A 23,173-nucleotide genomic window follows, 5' to 3' on the forward strand; every position below is an offset into this window, starting at 1 on the left:
ATTAAAGATGGAATTTAACAAAGCCCAGTTCCATGTAATAAATAATTCTCTTCCTCGACAGTTATCCTGACGAGTTTGGCAACGTGATCGAAGTCCACTATATTGCGAACGAGAATGGATTCCAGGCTCAGGGCAACCACTTGCCCAAGGCACCCCCTGCGCCTGCTCATGTGGCCGAACTTCTGCGCATTGCTGAGGAGCAAAGGGCTGCTGGAATCGTCTTTGAATGAACCCAGCACAACGGTTACAGTTAATTTATTCACACTACCATATTTCAATAAATGGCATATCAGAATCAATTTGGTAATGATTATTTCCTTATGGACCTTACAACGATGTCTCACCATGAACTAGGCAATGGATTACAAGCTATACGGCTCTCTGTTAAGTGTGGCTTTAATATTTGTTCTTACATGACTGAACTGGATGAATTGAGATTATAAATATGATCTTCTTTAGAAATCAAAAGTTAATTCTGTCAAATTCTGTGGAGATGTTCTAAGACTTTTTTTTAATGTTATATAAATATATAAACAGTTGAAATTGAACGTATATAAACATCAGCTACATCGATCTTTTTCACATAATATAATTCAGCATTAAAAGTTTCGATCCCGGTACCTCATGATTATGAGTCTCGTCTGCTACCATCATCCCAAATTAGGTGTTAAAAGGGTTCATGGTGCTTTGATACCGGAACATCATCATTAGGAAGCCTTGCTGCTACTATATTGCCAAGCAAGGGTCGGCACCTGCTATGTAATGTAAGCGGGATAAGGAGTGGGGTGACGCCTCCCCACGCTTCACAGAGGAAGGAGATAATGTAGTGTACATGTACTCCACAAGCATGCCTGTGCGTAAAGTGCAAATTTTATGCATTGTAGAGTTGTGTGGTAGGTGATCTGACTCAATATTCGGAAAGGGCAACAAGGTGGCGTCTGTTCATTGCGTCGGATTAGTCCCAAAGGGAAGGGGAAATAGAATGTACTTGGGAAAACAGTGTAGAGTATAGCATTAATGTAGAACAATGTGCCAGTATAGGACAGAATATAATTTTAGGATATAATGTCGCTAGAGGACGAAATGTTACATTAGGATGTAATGTCATAGGACAAAATGTCGCAATGGGATGTAATGACAGTGGAGGACAAAAGATCACGATGGGAAGTAATGATAGTGGAGGACAAAATATCACGATAGGATGTAATGATAATGAAGGAGAAAATATCACGGTAGGATATAATGTCAGTGGAGGACAAAATATAATTTTAGGAAGGGATACCGGACAGAATGTCAATGAAAGCCAAAATATCATGATAGGATGTAATGACAGTGGAAGACAAAAGATCACGATGGGATGTAATTATAGTGGAGGAAAAAATATCACGGTAGGATATAATGTCACTGGAGAACAAAATATAATTTTAGGGAGGGATGCCGGACATAATGTCAATGAACGACGGGAGGCCGGCGTGAATCACGGTGACGTACGGGGACAAAATGTACAAAAGAGATCGGATGACCGTGATCGACCAGATGTCCGTGATGGGGGAAATGTTAATTTTGATGGGAGAAATGTTAATGAGGCATTTAATGTCAATGAAGGACCAAATAATAATATAGAGCAAGGTATAAATAAAAAACAAAATGATAATGTAAGACATGATATTGAAAATCAAAATGTGTCAAAAAGAAATAATCACGAGTTTCTTAAAACCATGTACTTTAATGCTCGTAGTATTAGGAAAAAATTTCAAGAAATACAGGCGTATGTTAAAAGCGAAAATCTCGATATGATAGGAATAACTGAGACATGGTTAAATGGTACAGAATTTGAAGCTGAATTTAATATTGCGAGATTCAAACACTTTCATCAGGATAAAAACCACAAGAAAGGTGGGGGTGTTCTGTTGTACGTTAAAAACAATATTCATGCTTGTGTTTTAGAGAAAGTAAAACAGGATGCATATGATAGTTTGTGGGTTGAGTTAAACCAAACAAATGGACAAAAAATGAATATAGGTGTAATATATAGGCCAAAGACATTATCATTAGCAGACGACAAACTATTATTTCAAGAACTGTCTAGTTTCTGCAACCGGGATTTATTGATAATGGGTGATTTCAATTTTACTGACATTGATTGGATGACCCTTGAACATGGCCATATAGGTAGTCGCTTGATTGATTTTCTTGGTGACAATTACTTAATTCAGCATGTAAAAGAGCCTACAAGATATGGAAATTTACTCGATCTATTGATCACTAGCCGCGAAAGCATGGTAAGTGATGTAGAAGTCGGTGAATCTGTTGTAAATAGTGATCACAACTTAGTTATATTCAAACTCCTAAACAATTTTGGAATAGATACTTGTGTTTCTAAAATACCCAATTTCAGTAAAGCTCAGTTCATAGGACTACGTCACGAGCTTCAGCTTACAGATTGGGAGGCAAAATTAAACGAAAGACCTGTAGATCAGATGTGGGAAATATTTCAAAATACGCTCACTAAGATGATTCAAACTTACATTCCTTTTAAGGACAGACGACCCCCAAATCAGGCTCGCCCAAAGTGGCTCGACAAATAAACTGAAAAAAGTATTGCTAAAAAGAGACAAGCTTATAAGAAATATAAGTGCTCGGGTGCATCTAATGACCATGAAAGTTATGTATCAATACAGAGAGATTTAAAAAAGACAATAAGAAAAAGAAAACGACAATACGAAATTAACATCGCTGATAAATCCAAAGAGAATCCCAAAGAATTCTATAGTTACATTAGAGATAAAAAGGTTGTTAGGAATCACATTGGTCCACTATTATCTGCTGACGGTCAACTTGAATATTCAAATGAAGGAATGTGTTATATCTTAAACAATTATTTTAGCTCGATATTCGTAAACGAAACACCTCAAAGTGAATTCCAAACTGAAACCTGTGAAAACTCTAGGATAAACTTACTCACTACGGTAAATATAAAAAAAAAAAAAATTAAAAGGTGTATAGATAAACTCAAAGTTAATAAAACACCAGAGCGTGACGGTTGGCATCCAAAAATCTTAAAGGAAATGAAAAATGAGATTGTTGTTCCATTAGAAATTATTTTCAAGAAATCCATCATATCCGGAGATGTCCCAAGAGAATGGAAGCTAGCTAACGTTACTCCCATATTCAAAAAAGGTGACAAAAAGAAACAAAATAACTATAGGCCTATAAGTTTGACTTCAATCGTAGGAAAAATAATGGAAACTATCATCAGAGATGCTATTGAACATCATTTAGAAAGTAACCGTTTGTTAAATGATAGCCAGCATGGTTTCAGACGGAAACGTTCTTGCGTGACTAACTTACTCGAATTCTACAACACAGTTATCTCGAATTATGACAAAAGAAACAATATAGATTTAATATATCTAGACTTTGGAAAAGCTTTTGATACCGTCCCACACGAAAGACTACTTACTAAATTAGCTTTACACGGAATAAGTGGTAGCCTATTAGGTTGGACTAGTAATTGGTTGAATGGTCGAAAACAGAGAGTTGTTTTAAATGGCAAAACTTCTAGATGGAAAAATGTTGTAAGTAGAGTTCCTCAGGGTTCCGTTCTTGGACCGATTCTATTCATAGTATATATAAATGATATAGACCATGGACTAAAATCTACTGTTTCCAAATTTGCTGATGATACAAAACTGTGCGGAGTGGCAAATGATCACTCAAACCAATTAGATATTCAAGAAGATTTAGATAAATTACAGCAATGGTCTGAAAAGTGGCTAATAAAATTTAACACAAGTAAATGCAAGGTAATGCACATAGGTAAAAATAACAGTAAGTACGATTACAAGTTATTTGGAAATTCGTTAACAAAAGTGGATAGTGAAAAGGATCTCGGCGTAATTATCAGTAACGACCTCAAATCATCCAAGCAGTATATTTCAGTCTCTGAGAAAGCAAATAAGTTTCTAGGACTGATTGCGCGATCTTTTGATTTCAAAAGTCCATCACTCATTAACAAGCTATATAAATCGTTAGTTCGTCCACATTTGGAATATGCTGTTTCCGTATGGTCACCGAATCTCATTAAAGACATTGACAGACTGGAAAAAGTACAACGGCAAGCCACAAAACTGATTACAAATATCAAAAATAAATCATACGAAAATCGACTAAAACATATGAATCTGTTTTCCTTAAAAAAAAAAGCGTAGACTCAGAGGTGACTTGATACAGGTCTTTAGAATTCTAAAGGGAATTGACAACATCAAAAGTGACAAAATTTTCACATTGAATGAGTATCAGAAAAGAAACAATGATCTCAAACTATCCAGAAATAGATTCAATTTGGAAATGGGTAGAAACAACTTTGCCAACCGTGTAGTTAATGAATGGAATAAACTTCCTGCAAAGGTAGTGCAATGTAGTTCAGCTCGAAGCTTTAAGAATCATTTAGATAAACGCCTAAGCAAGATGCTGTAATGATTATAGTTTATTTTATATTATTTATTTTTGTTTTGTTATCATTTGTCTGTCTGATTTTCATTTATTATTAGTTATATGTTAATTTACTACTATTTACTATTTACCTGTTTGTTTATTACACTGGTCTGCGTCAAAAATGTTCCTGAGGGTTTCATAGATGATTCTTAATAAAATTTGTCTCCTATTGCTCCTATTTCTCAATCAGGTCTAGTTTTTAAGATACAGACCAAGCTCCCTAGATGGCGTTAGAGAGCTCAGTCTCTAGGTGACCGCGAGCGCGAGTGGTTGTGTGTTGCTTGCTCACTCTCCAACTAAGTGTTGGTTTTTTAATCCATGACTTTTCTCATCTATGAACAGTGTTTAAAGTGTATTTCTAAAACTTTATTTATCTTTGTGAATTTTTTTGCAGGCAAATACATTAGCAAAACTCCTTATATTCATAAAAATGAATAGAAAGTGTAAAAACAGTCCTGATAGATTTTGTTTTGTTTGTGGAAAGGTAACTTTTAGTGACCAGCAATGCACTATAACGCCGTTAGTAAAGTTCCTTTACAATGCATATTTTGGAATAAAGCTAGGTGATCAAGACAAAAACTTTGCTCCACATATGTGCTGCAAAGCCTGTGTCATAGCCTTAAGACGCTGGAGTGAGGGCAAAACGAACTGTTTGTCATTTGGTGTACCTATGGTGTGGAGAGAAGGCAAGGACCACATTACAGACTGCTATTTTTGCATGACAAATCTTAAAGGTGAGATAATTACTTTAACAATATAGTCCTTGACAAATCTAGAAATGTTTATACAAATCTTTTGGTAGCCTATTAAAATTGTAATTGTGTATAAAAATAGTGTATTATTCTGGTAGAAAAATTGTGGTTAAATTGTATATAAAAATTGATTGTATTTAAAAATTGTAAATTTACCTGGTATGAAAAATGTGTATAAAAATGTGGAAACGAGGGTCGAGTGAATTAAAAGTATGTAAATTAAGTATGCGAAACTTTTTTTCAGGTGTCAATAAGAAGAACAAACACACTGTAGTCTATCCTGATGTTCCTTCTGCCATTAAACCACAACCACATGGTCCAGGAGTTCCAGTTCCTTCTCCACCTAAAAATACTGAGCTACAAGACAATATAGAAGATATAGAAGTGGATGACACTGACACTTCAGTGACATATCAAACTACGTCTACAATGACTTTGCCAAGACCACTCACTCAAGGTCAATTAAATGACTTGACTAGAGATCTTGGTCTTTCTAAAGAGAACGCACAACTTCTTGCATCCCGTCTTAGTGAGAGCAACCTCCTCTCTCAAGAAACTACATACTTTTGGTTCAGAAATAGAGACGAAGAGTTTCGAAAGTTCTTTGCAGTTGATTCTTGCAGCTCTTTGGTGTATTGCAATGATGTAAAAGGTTTAATTGAGGCACTTGGCGTTCCTTACCAACCAAGTGAATGGAGGCTCTTTATTGATTCTTCTAGCAGAAGCTTGAAGGCAGTACTCTTAAATATTGGCAATAAAATGGCATCTGTACCTATTGGCCATTCAGTTCAGTTAACAGAAAGCTACAAAAATATGAAAGTATTGATTAATACAATCAAGTACTCTAACCACAACTGGTTAATATGTGGTGATCTCAAGGTAAGATATATTTTACTTTATTGAACTTGTTAAATATTTCAAGGAATGTTTATTTCTAAATACCAATGACAGAAGGATATCATACACATATTAGTTTCTCCCTACCCCTAATAAACTTAGTGAAAATTGCCTATGCAAAAAATAGAAGTTCTTAGGAACCATGTACATCAATATGCATCAATATCTTTTCTTTCAGGTTGTGTGCCTTCTTCTTGGGATGCAAGGAGGCTACACAAAATATCCATGCTTCATGTGCTTATGGGATAGCCGGGCGGATAGTCTTCACTATAAGCAAAAAGACTGGCCATCTCGAGAGGCATTCCAAATTGGCTGCCACAATGTGGTAGCTCAACCTCTAGTCCCTCCCAAAAATGTTTTACTGCCTCCTCTTCGTATAAAGCTTGGCCTGATGAAGAACTTTGTCAAAGCACTGAATAAAGAAGGCCAAGCTTATAAGTATCTACTGCAAAAATTCCCACAGATCAGTGATGCCAAGCTCCATGCAGGCATATTTGATGGTCCCCAAATTAGAACTCTGTTAAAGGACAAGCATTTTTACACCAATATGGAAGCCAGTGAACAAGAAGCATGGCGAGCGTTTAGTAAAGTAATCGACGGTTTTCTGGGAAATAAAAGAAGCTCAGAATATATCTCACATGTAAATGAGCTTATGAAAAGCTTCGAAAAAATGGGAGCTCGCATGTCGATAAAAATGCATTTTCTCCAGTCACATCTTGACTATTTTCCGGCAAACTGTGGAGATTATAGCGAGGAACAAGGAGAAAGATTTCACCAAGACATAAAGACGATGGAGACAAGATATCAAGGACGCTGGGACATCAACATGTTAGCTGACTATTGCTGGTGTCTTAAACGCGACGAACCAACATCGCTTCACAAGCGGAAGTCATCAAGGACTTCTTTTCTTGGAAAATAGTTTCTTTGCACTCCTGGGTAAGCTCATAAGTAGTCTGTAAGTTTAAAATTAATTAAAAGAAAGTCGAATTGAGTCGGTATTTTTTTTATTACAAGTAATTGTAATTTATTAAATAACTTTTATATAAATAAGGGATTTTTTCAAAAATGGCCCTTTTCTAAAAACAGTAGTGCGCTGTATCTCAAAAACCAGACCTGATTGAGCAAAATGAATGTCATATTTCAATTTAGGAGAACAGTTTCGTTAGGAATCACTAAAGAAAACCGCAGGAACAGAATTTTTTTTCAAACGCAGGCCTGTGTTATTTAACTATACCTATGCATTTATTTATGTATTTTATTTGTTATTTACATTATTATATATATATATTTTTTTTTCGCATCCGACCTAGATATGGACCAAAAGGTCTCCTTTCGGCATGCTCCGCCTTTGTAATCCTTTGTAATATATACTGCCTACCCCGAGCAGATAGGCCAGTCAGTCAGTAACTTAGTTCTTTGCTGTACTTAATTTGTTATGCGTCACTCGGCCTTAGCGGTCGGTCCCCCACTTGAGGACCACGCCACGTCTGCCTCTGACACTCGTATCTGCACTAGAATAAAATATACAACGAAACCGCGCATTACTCTCCCTATGTCACCTTGCCCAGGTAACACACGTATATGTTACACACGCTCCCGCTCAAAGTAAATGTTATATGAAAAACTAAGAGAAGATAACTAATCAATCCGTTGCTTCAGATCTTTATTGCAGGATACCCATGGATACGAGATAATCGCAAATGGTCACCTGATTGTCATACAAGTAACTCAAACAAGAACTATTGTGTTGTGTGGATATACGAATAGCTGTGATGGAGCAGTGTTGGAAGAGTTGTTTGGTGTCTTACGGATGGTTTTATCTTGGGCAATTTCTTCTACTGTATGAACAGGCCTATTCAATGTTCGTACAGTGTTCACATATAATCGTAATATTGTAGGTATTGTTTCCCTTGGAAGGAATATCTCTACGGGGCTAATGTTTATAGGGATCCAACAGAATGTAGGGTTTGGATGTCGGTCTTGAAGTGCTTGACCTGTGATCTGACGGTTTCTTTTTGTATGGATGTGTTTTATGATGCAAATGCAAAGTAAAAGTAGACATTTGAGTAGTATGCTGTCGGTATAGTTTGTTTTTCATTCAGTTGGTTGTGTTTAGGTAGGTGATGTAATGAAATAATCGAGCAAGGCCTAGGGCACTTGCACCAGTATATGTTACAGTGTTACCATCACCTTCATGGGTTGTTGTATTGGCAGGACTCCGACTTCTATATATAAATGCTTCATTGAGGTGGCTCTGTTGAATCCTGGTGTCATTTTCGACGCATTATATTATGTTGCCTGTAGGATGTTTTTCTTCCCGATTGAAAGGAACCAAGAAGCACAGTTTAATGTGCTTCTCAAGAACGGTTTGAGACCATGAACGGAATTTCCCTCCACCGACCAAAGTTCTTATTTTCTACCATTCTTAATAGGCTTATTTTCTTGTTGATTTCCACTGTCAGTTCCTTGAAGGGTGTAAATCATATGATAATCAAATCTATCAGTCACGTTCCTTTGTCCACGGAACCTCATACCTGGCATTCCGTCTTCCACGCAAAGTATTAAAAAGGTCGGATCCTACTTCGAATTATACGTACGATAGGGAAGTGTTGACAGCTACTGCAGTCCGTACATCAGCTTTTATTTCGACCTGATTATTTTATCTTATTCTATTTCATTTTATTCTGTTTAACTTTATTTGCTCTATTCTATTTCATATTATTGTGTTTTATTTCGTGTGTGCGTGTGTATGTGTGTGTGTGTGTATGTGTGTGTGTGTGTGTGTGTGTGTGTGTGTGTGTGTGTGTGTGTGTGTGTGTGTGTGTGCGTGTGTGTGTGTGTGTGTGCGTGTGTGTATGTGTGTGTGTGTGTAATTTACAATGGCCTCAACTCACATACTGTAATTGTGATCTCCCTTCCAATGCCTTTGAGGACTCTGACGCCTCCCCACGCTTCACAGAGGAAGGAGGGTAATGTAGTGTACATGTACCCCATAAGCATGCCTGTGCGCAAAGTGCAATGTTTTTGCATTGTAGAGTTGTATGGTAGGTGATCTGACTCAATAGTCGGAAAGGACAAAGAGGATCACTGCAATAAGGTGGCGTCTGGTCATTGCGTCGTATTAGTTTCTTGTATATATATACTGCCTACCCCGAGCAGACAGGCCAGTCAGTCAGTCAGTTAGTTGTTTGCTGTGCTTAATTTGTTATGCCTCACTAGGCCTTCGCGGTCGGTCCTCCACATGAGGATCACGCCACGTCTGCCTCTGACACTCGTATCTGCACTAGAATAAAGTATACAATGAAACCGTGCATCACTCTTCCTATGTCACCTTGCCCAAGTAACACACGTATGTGATACACATGCTCCCGCTCAAAGTAAATGTTATATAAAAAACTAAGAGAAGATAATTAATAAATCAATCAATCCGTTGCTCCAGATCATTATTGCAGGATACCCATAGATACGAGATAAACGCAAATGATCACCAGATTGGCATACAAGTAACTCAAAGAATAACTATTGTGTTGTGTGGAAATACGAGTAGCTGTGATGGGGCAGTGTTGGAAGAGTTGTTTGGTGTCTTATGGATAGTTTCATCTTGGGTAATTTCTTCTACTGTATGAACAGTCCTATTCTATGTTTGTACAGTGTTTGTATATAATCGTAATAGTGTAGGTTTTGTCTCCCTTGGAAGCAGTTTCTCTACGGGGCTAATGTTTAGAAGGGATCCAACAGAATGTAGGGTTTGGATGTCGGTCTTGAAGTGCTTGACCTGTGATCTGAGTGTTTGTTTTTTTGTATGGTTTGCATAGTGCAAGTGCAAAGTAAAAGTAGATATTTGAGTAGTATGCTGCCTGTGTAGTTTGTTTTTCATTCAGTTGGTTAGGTTTATGTGATGTAATGAAATAGTCGAGCAAGGTCTAGGACACTTGCACCCCTATATGTTATAGTGTTCCCATCACCTTCATGGGTTGTTGTATTGGCAGGACTCCGACTTCTACATGTAAATGCTTCATTGAGGCGGCTCTGATGAATCTTCGTGTCATTTTTCGACGTTTTATATCATGTTGCCTGTAAGATGTTTTTCTTCCCGATTGAAAGGAACCACGAAACACAGCTGAATGTGGTTCTCAAGAAAGGTTTGAGGCCATGAACAGAATTTCCCTCCACCGACCAAAGTTCTTATTTTCTTCTATTCTTAATATGCTTATTTTCTTGCTGATTTCCACTGTCAGTTCCTTGAAGGGCGTACGTCACATGTGAATATTAAAAGTGATGGCCGGGATTTTGGGGTTCTTTAGTAATAAAAGAGTTTAGCTGCTTGATTTTCTCATTAGAATAGGTCTTTGAATCACGTTTGTCTCGAGTGAGCGATGTTAATAAAGATTTCTAATATGAGGCCTCCGTTCTCTTTTTCTAGGACATTGTACTATTTTGTCTTAACTTGGATGAATTAACCGTCGAGAAATCATTGCGCCGTCGAGACGTTTATGCTTCTGTGTATGTGTGTTTGTGCGTGTGCGTGTGTGTGTGTGTGTGTGTGTGTGTGTGTGTGCGTGTGTGTGTGTGTGTGTGTGTGTGTGTGTGTGTGTGTGTGTGTGTGTGTGTGTGTGTGTGTGTGTGTGTGTGTGTGTGTGTGTGTGTGTGTGTGTGTGTGTGTGTGTGTGTGTGTGTGTGTGTGTGTGTGTGTGTGTGTGTGTGTATGTGTGTGTGTGTGTGTGTGTGTGTGTGTGTGTGTGTGTGTGTGTGTGTGTGTGTGTGTGTGTGTGTGTGTGTGTGTGTGTGTGTGTGTGTGTGTGTGTGTGTGTGTGTGTGTGTGTGTGTGTGTTTGCATGTTTTATCAGGTTTTGTGCAATTATACAATATAATCAGGCAAAGTTGGTTACATATTTCCTTGAAAGTACAGTTATATTAAAAAAGTCCTTAACATAATAAGAATGAGCTGGTAAGTGTTAAGTGTCACTTGTCTTACTTCTTCTTGGTGACTATTGCGTCCTTGTCCTTCCCTCCTTCCCCGTTCTCTTCCACAACCTGTTTGCTTTAAAAAGACCTGGACAGTCTAACTTGTATGCACTCCGGTAGTGACCACTCCTAAGTCAACATGAAATTCGTGAGTGTTCCGTGCAGTTTCATTTCTTATTATGAATTTTATTTTTCATTTTTTTCATTTAGTCCGGAATGAACTAATCTAGAAATATTTTACATGTATACGTGGGTAATTGTAATGAACATATACACCATGTAGAGTATTTTGCCAATGCATTCAACTATGATAATACAAATTATGATTGTAAAAAATATATATGGAGACAAGTTTTATGTCCATAGTTGAATATAAGAGCAGTAGCGAAGACTAAATTAGTGAGAATCTCTTCATATAGATGAAAAATTATAATTAATAAACCTACAATCGATAGCACAGGGCTGATCAAAGAATTACACTCATTAATCATTGGTTACTATACAGATTATCCTTACCGCCGTCGTGGCCGTCGTCGTCGTGGCCCAGGAGGAACCCATTCCCATCGTGAGTGAGACTCGCCAAGAATTCAACAATGGAGTCTCCGGCAGCAGTTTCGAGGCTGGCAATGGAATCAAGTTCCAACAGAAAGTAGTTACGGGCGACCTTGGGCAAAGTAACGCCGAGGGTGTCTACAGGTGTGAAAAATGAGGACTTTCTTTTGCTATATGTTCCTTTCAAATGTTAATACCGGAATTTAATACAGAGCAGTTCCATGTTATAGATATTTATCTTCCTCGACAGCTATCCTGACGAGTTTGGCAACGTGATCGAAGTTCACTACATTGCGAACGAGAATGGATTCCAGGCTCAGGGCAACCACTTGCCCAAGGCACCCCCTGCGCCTGCTCATGTGGCCGAACTTCTGCGTATTGCTGAGGAGCAAAGGGCTGCTGGAATCGTCTTTGAATGAACTCAGCACAACGGTTACAGCTAATTTATTCACTCTACTATATTTCAATAAATGGCATATCAGAATTGATTTGGTAATGATTATTTCCTTATAAACCTTACAACGATATGTCACCATGAACTAGGCAATGGATTACAAGCTATACGGCTATCTGTTAAATGTGGTTTTAATTGTTGTTCTTACATGACTGAATTAGATGAATTGAGATTATAAATATGATCTTCTTTAGGAATTATAGGTTAATTCTGTCAAATTCTGTGGAGATGTTCTAAGACATCAGCTACAGCGAAATTTTTCACATAATATAATTCAGCATTAGAAGTTTCGATCCCGGCACCTTATGATTATGAGTCTCGTCTGCTACCACCATCCCATATTAGGTGTTAAAAGGGTTCATGGTGCTTTGATACCGGAACATCATCATTAAGAAGCCCTGCTGCTACTATATTGCCAAGCAAGAGTCGGCACCTGCTACGTAATGTAAGCGGGATAAGGAGTGGGGTGGCGACGGCATCTGCACCCCGTACAATTGTCTTTTTCCACGAGCCCAACGCTATCTGCTGGCAATGTAACATTTGAACGAGACTTTTAATCAATTCCCCGCTGAAACTGTTATGCAATAAATAAATGGCGTTTTTGAAATAATTAAATCCATCGGTCACGTTCCTTTGTCCACGGATCCTCATTACTAGTATTACCGTCTTCCACGCAAAGTGTTAAAAAGGTCGGATCCTACTTTGAACTATACGTACGATAGGAAACTGTTGACAGCTACTGCAATCCATACATCTGTTTTTACTTCGACCTGATTATTTTATCTTATTCTATTTCGTTTTATTCTGTTTAACTTTATTTGCTCTATTCTATTTCATTTCATTGTGTTCTATTTCGTGTGAGTGTGTGTGTGTATGTGTGTGTATGTGTGTGTGTGTGTGTGTGTGTGTGTGTGTGTGTGTGTGTGTGTGTGCGCGCGCGTTTGCGTGTGTGTGTGTGTGTGTGTGTGTGTGTGTGTGTGTGTGTGTGTGTGTGTGTGTGTGTGTGTGTGTGTGTGTGTGCGTGTGTGCGTGTGTGTGTGTGCGTGTGTGTATGTGTGTGTGTGTGTGTGATTTGCAATGGCCTCAGCTCACATATTGTAATCGTGATCTCCCTTCCAATGCATTTGAGGACTCTGACGCCTTCCTACGCTACACAGAGGAATGAGGGTAATGTAGTGTACATGTACCCTACAAGCATGCTTAGGCGTAAAGTGCAAAGTTTATGCATTGTAGAGTTGTGTGGTAGGTGATCTGACTCAATGGTCGGAAAGGGCAAAGAGGGTCACCGCAATAAGGTGGCGTCTGGTCATTGCGTGGGATTAGTCCCTGGTATATATATACTGCCTACCCCGAACAGGCAGGTCAGTCAGTCAGTCACTTGATTAGTTCTTTGCTGTACATAATTTGTTATGCGTCACTAGGCTTTCCCGGTCGGTCCCCCACTTGAGGACCACGCCACATCTGCCTCTGACACTCATATCTGCACTAGAATAAAGTATACAACGAAACCGCGCATCACTCTTCCTATGTCACCTTGCCCAAGTAACACACGTATATGATACACATGCTCCCGCTTAAAGTAAATGTTATATGAAAAACTAAGAGAAGATAACTAATCAATCAATCAATCCGTTGCTTCAGATATTTATTGCAGGATACCCATGGATACGAGATAATCCCAAATGATCACCAGATTGGCATACAAATAACTCAAAGAAGAACTATTGTGTTGTGTGGATATAGGAGTAGCTGTGATGAGGCAGTGTTGGAAGAGTTGTTAGGTTTCTTACGGATGGTTTTATCTTGGGCAATTTCTTCTACTGTATAAACAGGCCTATTCAATGTTCGTACAGTGTTTGTATATAATCGTAACAGTGTAGGTCTTGTTTCCCTTGGAAGGAGTTTCTCTACGGGGCTAATGTTTAGAAGGGATCCAACAGAGTGTAGGGTTTGTATGTCGGTCTTGAAGTGCTTGACCTGTGATCTGAGTGTTTTTTTGTTTTTTGTTTTTTTTGTATGGTTTGTATAGTGCAAGTGCAAAGTAGAAGTAGATATTTGAGTAGTATGCTGCCTGTGTAGTTTGTTTTTCATTCAGTTGGTTGTGTTTAGGTGATGTAATGAAATAGTCGAGCAAGGTCTAGGACACTTGCACCCCTATATGTTATAGTGTTCCCATCACCTTCATGGGCTGTTGTATTGGCAGGATTCAGATTTCTACATGTAAATGCTTCATTGAGGCGGCTCTGTTGAATCTTGGTGTCATTTTCGACGTTTTATATTATGTTGCCTGCAGGATGTTTTTCTTCCCGATTGAAAAGAACCAAGAAGTACAGTTGAATGTGGTTCTCAAGAACGGTTTGTGACCATGGACAGAATTTCCCTCCACCGACCAAAGTTCTTATTTTCTACCATTCTTATTAGGCTTATTTTCTTGTTGATTTCCACTGTCAGTTCCTTGAAGGGTGTACGTCACATGTGAATATTAGAAATGATGGCCGGGATTTTAGGGTTCTTTACAATGAATGATTTTAGCTGCGTAATTTGCTTATTAGAATAGGTCTTTGATTCATGGTTGTCTGGAGTGAGTGATGTTAATGATGGTTTCTGATAAGAGGCTTCTATTCTGTTTTTCTAGGACATTGCAATATTTTGTCTAAACTTGGATGAATTAACCGTGAAAAACGTACCATTGTACCGTCGAGACGTTTAGGTTTATGTGTGTGTATATGATTCACCTTTCACCTTGGTCTTTCGATCACGGGTTGGACAGCTATTTCCCTCCCGGAAGAGAGCTCAGAGCTCGTATGACCGATCTATGGGTAATACTGTGACCTTACACTCACACAACCCCAACTCCCCGCCCACGAGAATTGGAGTAATGACTCGAAGCGCAGCGATACTGAAATTATATCAGGCCTGGGCAGGATTCGCGCCCGGACCGCCGTAGTGATAGTCGGGGACTCTACCAACTGCGCCACCGAGTCCTGTGTGTGTGTGTGTGTGTGTGTGTGTGTGTGTGTGTGTGTGTGTGTGTGTGTGTGTGTGTGTGTGTGTGTGTGTGTGTGTGTGTGTGTGTGTGTGTGTGTGTGTGTGTGTGTGTTTGTTTATTTGTATACGTGTTTGTGTGTGTGTGTGTGTGTGTGTGTGTGTGTGTGTGTGTGTGTGTGTGTGTGTGTGTGTGTGTGTGTGTGTGTGTGTGTGTGTGTGTGTGTGTGTGTGTGTGTGTGTGTGTGTGTGTGTGTGTGTGTGTGTGTGTGTGTGTGTGTGTGTGTGTGTGTGTGTGTGTGTGTGTGTGTGTTAGTGTGTGTGTGTGTGTGTGTGTGTGTGTGTGTTAGTGTGTGTGTGTGTGTGTATGTGTGTGTGTGTGTGTGTGTGTGTGTGTGTGTGTGTGTGTGTGTGTGTGTGTGTGTGTGTGTGTGTGTGTGTGTGTGTGTGTGTGTGTGTGTGTGTGTGTGTGTGTGTGTGTGTGTGCGTGTTTGTGTGTGTGTGTGTGTGTGTGTGTTTGGATGTTTTATCAAGTTTTTGTGTTACCATACAATACAATCATGCAATTTGGATTACATATATCCTTGAATGTGCAGTTATGTTAAAGAAGTGCGTAAAATAATAAGACTTACATGGGAAGTGTTAACTGTCACTTGTCTTACTTCTCCATGGTGACAATTGCGTCCTTGTCCTTCCCACCTACCCCGTTCTCTTCCTCAGCCTGTTTGCTTTAAAAAGATCTGGACAGTCTAACTTGTATTCACTCCGGCAGTGTCTACTTCTAAGTCAACATGAAGTTCGTGAGTGTTCCGTGCAGTTTCATTTTTTATTGTAAATTGAAATAGTTTTTTATTAGTCGAGAATGAATTATACTAAAAATTTTGTGCATGTATACGTGTATAATTGTAATAAACATATATACCACGTAGAGTGTTTTGTCAATGCATTCAACTATGCGAATACAAATTATGTTTGTAAAAAGTATAAAGAAGTCGGATGTCCATAGTTGAATATAAGAACAGTAGTGAAGACTAAATTAGTGAAAATCTGTTCATATTGATGAAAAGTTATAACTAATAAACCTACAATCGATAGCACAGGGCTGATCAAAGAATTACATGCACTAAATCATTGGGTGCTATACAGATTATCCTTATCGCCGTCGTGGCCGTCGTCGTCGTGGCCCAGGAGGAACCCATTCCCATCGTGAGTGAGACTCGCCAAGAATTCAACAATGGCGTCTCCGGCAGCAGTTTCGAGGCTGGCAATGGAATCAAGTTCCAACAGAAAGTAGTTACGGGCGACCTTGGGCAAAGTAACGCCGAAGGTGTCTACAGGTGTGAAAAATGAGGACTTCCACTTCCTATATGTTCCTTTCAAATGTTACATACATACATACATTTAACACATCTCAGTCCCATGTAATAAATAATTCTCTTCCTCGGCAGCTACCCTGACGAGTTTGGCAACATAATCGAAGTCCACTACATTGCGAACGAGAATGGATTCCAGGCTCAGGGCAACCACCTGCCCGTGGTACCCCCTGCGCCTGCTCATGTGGCCGAGCTTCTGCGCATTGCTGAGGAGCAAAGAGCTGCTGGAATCGTCTTTGAATGAACCCAGCACAACGGTTACAACTAATTTATTCACTCTGACATATTTCAATAAATGGCATATCAGAATTGATTCGGAAATGATTATTTCCTTATAGACCTTACAACGATTTGGCACCATGAACTAGGTAATGGATTTCAGGCCATACGGCTATCTGTTAAACGTGTCTTTAACTGTTATTCCTACATGAATGAATTGAATGAATTTTGATTAGAAATACGATTTTCTTTAAAAAGTAAAAGTTGATTGTTTCAAATTCTGTGGTGATATCCTAAGACTTTTTTCTTCTAAATGTTAACATTAAAAGCATATAGTTATCAGCTGCAGAGATTTCTTACAAATGATAATTCAACATTGGAAGCTTTGATCCCAGGGCCCTCATGATTATGAGTCTCGTCTGCTACCACCTTTCCAATTGAAGTGTTTAAAGAGTTCACGGTGCTTTGATACCGGAACGTCATCATTAGGAAGCTCTGCTGCTACTATATTGCCAAGCAAGGGTTGGCACCTGCTACGTACTGTAAGCGGGATAGGGAGTGGGGTGGCGACGGCATCTGCAACCCCTACAATTGCCTTATTCTACGAGCCCCAACGCCATCTGCTGGCAAAGTAGCATTTGAACTAGACTTTTATTCAATTCTCCACTGAAACTATTATGCAATAAATCACTAGTGTCAATGATGTCTTTTAAATAATGAAGTCCATCAGTCACGTACTTTTGACCACAGAACCTCATAAAACATTTCCAATTTCCACGCAACTCGTTAAAAAGGTTGGAACCGTCTTCAAACTGTATGTAAGATAGGGAGGTGTTGACAGCTACTGCAATCCGTACATCTGTTTTTACTTCGATCTGATTATTTTATCTAATGTTATTCTGTTTCATTTTATTGTGTTTAACTTTATTTGCTCTATTCTATTTAATTTTGCTTTATTTCGTGTGTGTGTGTGTGTGTGTGTGTGTGTGTGTGTGTGTGTGTGTGTGTGTGTGTGTGTGTGTGTGTGTGTGTGTGTGTGTGTGTGTGTGTGTGTGTGTGTGTGTGTGTGTGTGTGTGTGTGTGTGTGTGTGTGTGTGTGTGTGTATGTGTGTGTGTGTGTGTGTGTGTGTGTGTGTGTGTGTGTGTGTGTGTGTGTGTGTGTGTGTGTGTGTGTGTGTGTGTGTGTTTGTGTGTGTGTGCGTGTGTGGTGGTGTGTGTGTGTGTGTGTGTGTGTGTGTGTGTGTGTGTGTGTGTGTGTGTGTGTGTGTGTGTGTGTGTGTGTGTGTGTGTGTGTGTGTGTGTGTGTGTGTGTGTGTGTGTGTGTGTGTGTGTGTGTGTGATTCGTAATGGTCTCAGGTCACATACTTCCAGATGAGAGCTCCATATGAAATAAAACATACATACAAACATACATACATACGTATACCAAAGGTTTCCCTCCCCCCCTTACAAGGGAGGTAGCCAAAAGAAAAAGGCATAGAAAACCAATTCCATCCCCCACATATTCCACTCCCCTCCACCCTCTTCCCTCCCTCTTATCTTGGCACCTCCTGGATGGGTCATCCCTGCATCTTGTCCATTGCCCTGGGTCAGAAGCCGTGTCGCAAGACACAGCACATCCACAGCAAGGCCGCTTCATTAATTCGGCGACCCCCACTCTCCGTCTTCTCATACAGAAAATTACAAGACGGGGAGAAATATCTTTGGGCTGCGTCAATTTATTTCTCATACATACTCCCTCCCTCATCCCCCCATTCACCCCAATACATCACAGCATAGTCCATACACAACCCTTCTCCATTCACCCTTATCTTCTGTCCTCTCCCGTCCTTCTTCAGCAGACATTCCTCTCTTTCGAAATGCCCCTTTTACCCCATCCATCCACCTCATCCTAGGACGCCCCCTCATGTTCACTCCCTCCACCTCTGCCTTCCACACCTCTTTTACTAATCTTTCTTCACTCATTCTTTCCATGTGTCCAAACCATGCTAATACTCTCTCATGAACCCTATCTCTCAACTCCCTTTCCACCCCTGTTCTCCTCCTAACCTCCTCATTTCTTACTCTATCTAGCCTAGTAACCCGTATCATACTTCTCAGGCATTTCATCTCAAACACGTTCAAACTCCTTCTTTCTTCCTCTCTCATGTTCCATGTTTCTGCCCCGTATATTACTGTGGACACAATCACTCCTCCTTTTAGCATCCATTCCCAAATATATATTTCTCATTACACTTTTCAACCCCCCCAAGGCACTTACTCACTTCTCTCAATCTACATTCTACCTCCACCCCCACTCCTCCCTTTCCTGCCACATTCGCACCCAAGTATCTAATACTATCCACTTCCTCCAGTCTCTTTCCCTTAATACTCACTTCCAGCCTTCTGCCACTCTCCCCCCTTGTACATCTCATCCTTTATCTTCAACTTCCTTCTTTCACACGCCTTCCCTAACTCTGTCACTAACTTCCTCAATCCCTCCTCTGATCCTGCTACAAGCGCAGTGTCGTCAGCAAACAACAGTTGGCTTATCTCCCACTTTTCTCCATTTTCTTTAACCATCTCGAACCCCCTACCCACTACCCTTGCATTCACCTCTCACACCACCCCATCCGTGTATAGATTGAGCAGCCAGGGCAACATAACACATCCCTGAGGAAGTCTCACTTTAACCTCAAACCATTTACTCTCTCCATCTATAATCATAACACAAGCACTACTACTCTCTTAAAAACTCTTGACTGCTCATAACAGCTTTCCTCCTATCCTATATATCTGCAATACCTCCCATAGTGCCTTCCTGTCTACCCTGCCGTAAGCCTTTTCCAAATCCATAAAAGCCCAAAAAACCTCCTTACATTTTTCTATAGGTTTCTCACATACTCTGTCTTACCACAAAAATATAATCTACACAACCCCTACCTGTCCTAAAACCACACCGTGCCTCACCAATTACTCCCTCTGTTCCTCTCCTAATCCTCTCAATCAAGACCCTCCCATAATCCTTCCCAGCTACACTCAACAAGCTGATCCCTCTGAAAATACTATACTCACACTTACGCCCCTTTCCATTGTAAATTGGAACTATACAGGCACTCCTCCAGTCCTCCGGCAATCTACCTCTCTTAAACAACATTAAATAACTTCACCAGCCAGTCCACCATAACACTACCTCCTTTCTTCAGACATTCTGCATGGCATCCATCCAACCCAGGTGCCTCACCTGCTCTTATCATCTTAACAGCTGCTTTCACTTCATCTTCCCTTATTTCTCCTCCATTTTCCTCACTCATCACTCTCGTTTTATTAGCGCCTCCCACTGCAACTACCTTTCCCTCCATATCCTCCTTCACATCTAGCAACTCCCAAAAATACTCTACCCACCTTCCTCTCACTGCCTTCTCTTCCATTATCATCTCTCCATCTGCACCTTTTACCTTTTCTTCTCTACTTGATTCGCCTCCTCTTTCTCCTTTAATTTCTTTCCAAAACATCTTTTTATTACTTTCAAAATTTTCTGTCATACTCTTACCCCATTTCATATCTGCTCTCCTCTTTGCCTCCTTAATATTGTGCTTTACTTCTCTTCTCTTTACTTTGTACCTCTCATTCAATTCCCTCGTCCTAATTTGTAACCAATCTACGAAAGCCTGCCTCTTTTCTTCTACACCCTTCTTTGCTTCCTCATCCCACCACTCACTACCCTTCTTTATATTTCCTTCCATTCTCCTTGTTCCACACACCATCTTTGTACACCTTATAACTCCCTCCTTGAACCATCCCCATTCCTCCTCCAGTCCTAGTTCTGCTCTATCCTTCATTACATCCTACTCCTCTCTCAGATTTTTCTTATACTCCTCCTTTTCTTTCTCATTTAAGCAGTTCACTCGAAGTACCTCCTCACCTTTTGCCCATTTTCTCTTTCTCCACCTATTCTCCACTCTCAATTTACCTTCCACCAGAAAATGTATTGCCCCACTCTCTCCCCTTAGAACATGTAAATCCTTAATTCTTCCTACCATACTCCTGGTCACAACTATATACTCCATAAATAGTCTATCTGCTACCCTTCTATCCATCACCTTCTCCCATGTGTACTTATGCTTGAATTTCTTCCTAAACACTGCATTTGCTATTATCAACTCTTTCTAGACACATCTCTACCATCAACTCTCCACTACGATATTTTCCTGGAACTCCATACTTCCCAATCACTCTGTCTATTGGTTCATTTCCTACCCTAGCATTAAGGTCTCCCAATACAACTACATTGACATTTCTCCTTAATCCATCTATACACTCATCTAAATATATCCAAAAAGCCTCCCTTTCCTCTATGCTCTTCTCACGACCAGCCCCATACGCAATTACAAAGACCAACATCTCCCTTCCCAGTTTCACCTTCATCCACATCAACCTTGAAGAAACCTCCTTCCACTCCACTAAATGCTTACCTATCTCTTCACTTACTAGTTTAGCCACCCCTTCTCTCTTTCGTCCCTTCTTAATATCTGAGAACCTCCAACTACACTCCCAAACTCACACTCGCCCCTCCCTTTCAACTTAGTTTAACTCAATGCCAACACATCCATCTTTCTTCTCACAAACATACTGCCTATGTCTTTCGTTTTACTTCCATCTGTACCACATCCATGTACATTAAAAGACCAAAACTTTAGGGTACTGGTTGGAAAACTCCCAGACCCTTTTATGCCTTTACTTTTTTTTAGGAATGTCCCCTGTGGGGCTACAGGTAGAAGGATTCCTAGTTTTATCCCCCGTCCCGTTTGTTGTCGCCTCTTACGACTCAAGTAGGAAGACTTGGTGGACAGTAACAAGGGGTTGGGGGACATCATAACGGAGGGACAGTCGCGGTATAATAAAAGTGTCATCATTTCTCTACGAACAGAGTTTTCCTCTATCACAGACAAAATGATGTGTGCTGTGGTCCGTAGGGGCGCCCCATATAGACCCTAAAGTATCAACTGCATGCTACTTTGCCACAATAATATGCATAATAAATACAAAAAATGGAAAGATCTGGGAGTGTTGGCAATACATCACCTGCCACTGACAAATACATCGATAGGATTATAGGAAAGACACACAGAAACCTGTAGGACACAAAGACGACTTTTTATTATATAGATGGAGAGATTACAGAAAAATTACAAGCTCCAATTCATCCAAATCCGGAACAAGCTCCTCTCAAAGTACATATTATAAGAAAAGCTAAGAGAAGATAACTAATCAATCAATCAATCCGTTGCTCCAGATCTTTACTGTAGGATACCCATGGATAACTGCAAATGGCCACCAGATTGACCTACAAGTAACTCAAAGAGGAACTATTGTATTGTGTGTATATCTAAGTAGCTGGGATGAGGCAGTGTTGGAAGAATTGTTTCATATCTTACGGATAGTTGCATCTGGGGCAATATCTTCTACTGTATGAATAGGCCTATTCTATGTTCGTACAGTGTTTGCATATAATCGTAATAGTGTAGGTCTTGTTTATCTAGGAAAGAATTTCTCTATGGAGCTAATGTTTAGAGGGATCCAACAGAATATAGGGTTTGGTCAGTCTTGAAGTGTTTTTTTTTTTTTTTGTAAGGATGTGTTGTGTGGTGCAAGTGGAAGGTAAAAGTAGATAATTGAGAAGTATGCTGCCGGTGTAGTTTGTTTGTTTTTCATTCAGTTGACTGTGTTTGGGAAATGTAATGAAATAGTCGAGCAAGGTCTAGGGCGCTTGCGCCCCTATATGTTACAGTGCTCCCATCACCTTCATGGGTTGTTGCATTGACAGGACTCCGACTTCTACATGTAAATGCGTCATTGAGGCGACTCTGTTGAATCTTGGTGTCATTTTCGACGCTTTATATTGGATTTCCTGTAGGATGTTTTCCTACCCGATTGAAAGGAACCAAAAAGCACAGTTCAATGTGATTTTCATGAATGGTTCGAGACCATGAACAGAGTTTCCCTCCGCCGATCAAAGTCCTTATTTGCTACTATTCTTTAGTTTCTTGCATATTTCCACTGTCATTTCCTTGAAGGATGTACGCCACATGTAAACATTAAAAGTGATGGCCGGAATTTTAGGGTTCTTAAACAATGGAAGAATTTAGCTGCTTAATTTTCTAATTATATCTAATTAAATCTTTGATTTATGGGTGGATGAATTAGTCGTCGAGAAACGTACCACTGATCCGTTGAGACGTTTATGTTTGTGATTGTTTGGATTTTGTATCAGGTTTTGTTCTATTATGTAACATAATCATGCATATTTGGTTACATATTTTCTTGTATGTGAATTAATGTTAAAAACCTGCCTAACATAATAAGACTGAAAGGGAAAGTGTTAATTATTCTTGGTGACAAATGCTTCCTTGTCCTTCCCTTCTTTCCCGTTCTCTTCTACACCCTGTTTGCTTTAAAAAGACCTGGACAGTCCAACCTGTATTCACTCCGGTAGCGTC

General features: G+C 39.7%; 4 protein-coding genes across 4 annotated transcripts in view; all 4 read left to right on the forward strand.

Moving 5' to 3' along the window:
• Positions 1–299, forward strand: part of LOC143033645 (cuticle protein AMP4-like) — a 903-nt gene extending 604 nt beyond the window's left edge. Inside the window, exon 3 of the mRNA XM_076199135.1 lies at positions 62–299. Coding sequence (XP_076055250.1) covers positions 62–230 — 169 coding nt within the window. The 3' untranslated portion in view covers positions 231–299. The remainder of the gene's footprint in view (positions 1–61) is intronic.
• A 4,642-nt stretch (positions 300–4,941) lies between these two features.
• On the forward strand, positions 4,942–7,065 carry LOC143033646 (uncharacterized). The gene is made up of 3 exons (XM_076199136.1): positions 4,942–5,231; positions 5,494–6,128; positions 6,325–7,065. Exons 1-3 carry the CDS (start codon positions 5,090–5,092, stop codon positions 7,063–7,065), a joined length of 1,518 nt encoding a protein of 505 aa, XP_076055251.1. The 5' UTR covers positions 4,942–5,089.
• A 4,082-nt stretch (positions 7,066–11,147) lies between these two features.
• On the forward strand, positions 11,148–12,147 carry LOC143033758 (cuticle protein AMP4-like). The gene is made up of 3 exons (XM_076199241.1): positions 11,148–11,259; positions 11,617–11,807; positions 11,914–12,147. Exons 1-3 carry the CDS (start codon positions 11,251–11,253, stop codon positions 12,080–12,082), a joined length of 369 nt encoding a protein of 122 aa, XP_076055356.1. The 5' UTR covers positions 11,148–11,250; the 3' UTR covers positions 12,083–12,147.
• Positions 12,148–15,846: 3,699 nt separating this feature from the next.
• On the forward strand, positions 15,847–16,786 carry LOC143033757 (cuticle protein AMP4-like). Its single transcript, XM_076199240.1, has 3 exons — positions 15,847–15,902; positions 16,249–16,439; positions 16,551–16,786. The coding sequence occupies exons 1-3, from the start codon at positions 15,894–15,896 to the stop codon at positions 16,717–16,719; spliced, it is 369 nt and encodes a 122-aa protein (XP_076055355.1). The 5' UTR covers positions 15,847–15,893; the 3' UTR covers positions 16,720–16,786.
• Positions 16,787–23,173: the final 6,387 nt, after the last annotated feature.

This window comes from Oratosquilla oratoria, chromosome 16 (assembly GCF_046742065.1).
Source record: "Oratosquilla oratoria isolate Oo_2021 chromosome 16, ASM4674206v1, whole genome shotgun sequence".
In the NCBI taxonomy this organism is placed as follows: Eukaryota; Metazoa; Arthropoda; class Malacostraca; order Stomatopoda; family Squillidae; genus Oratosquilla; species Oratosquilla oratoria.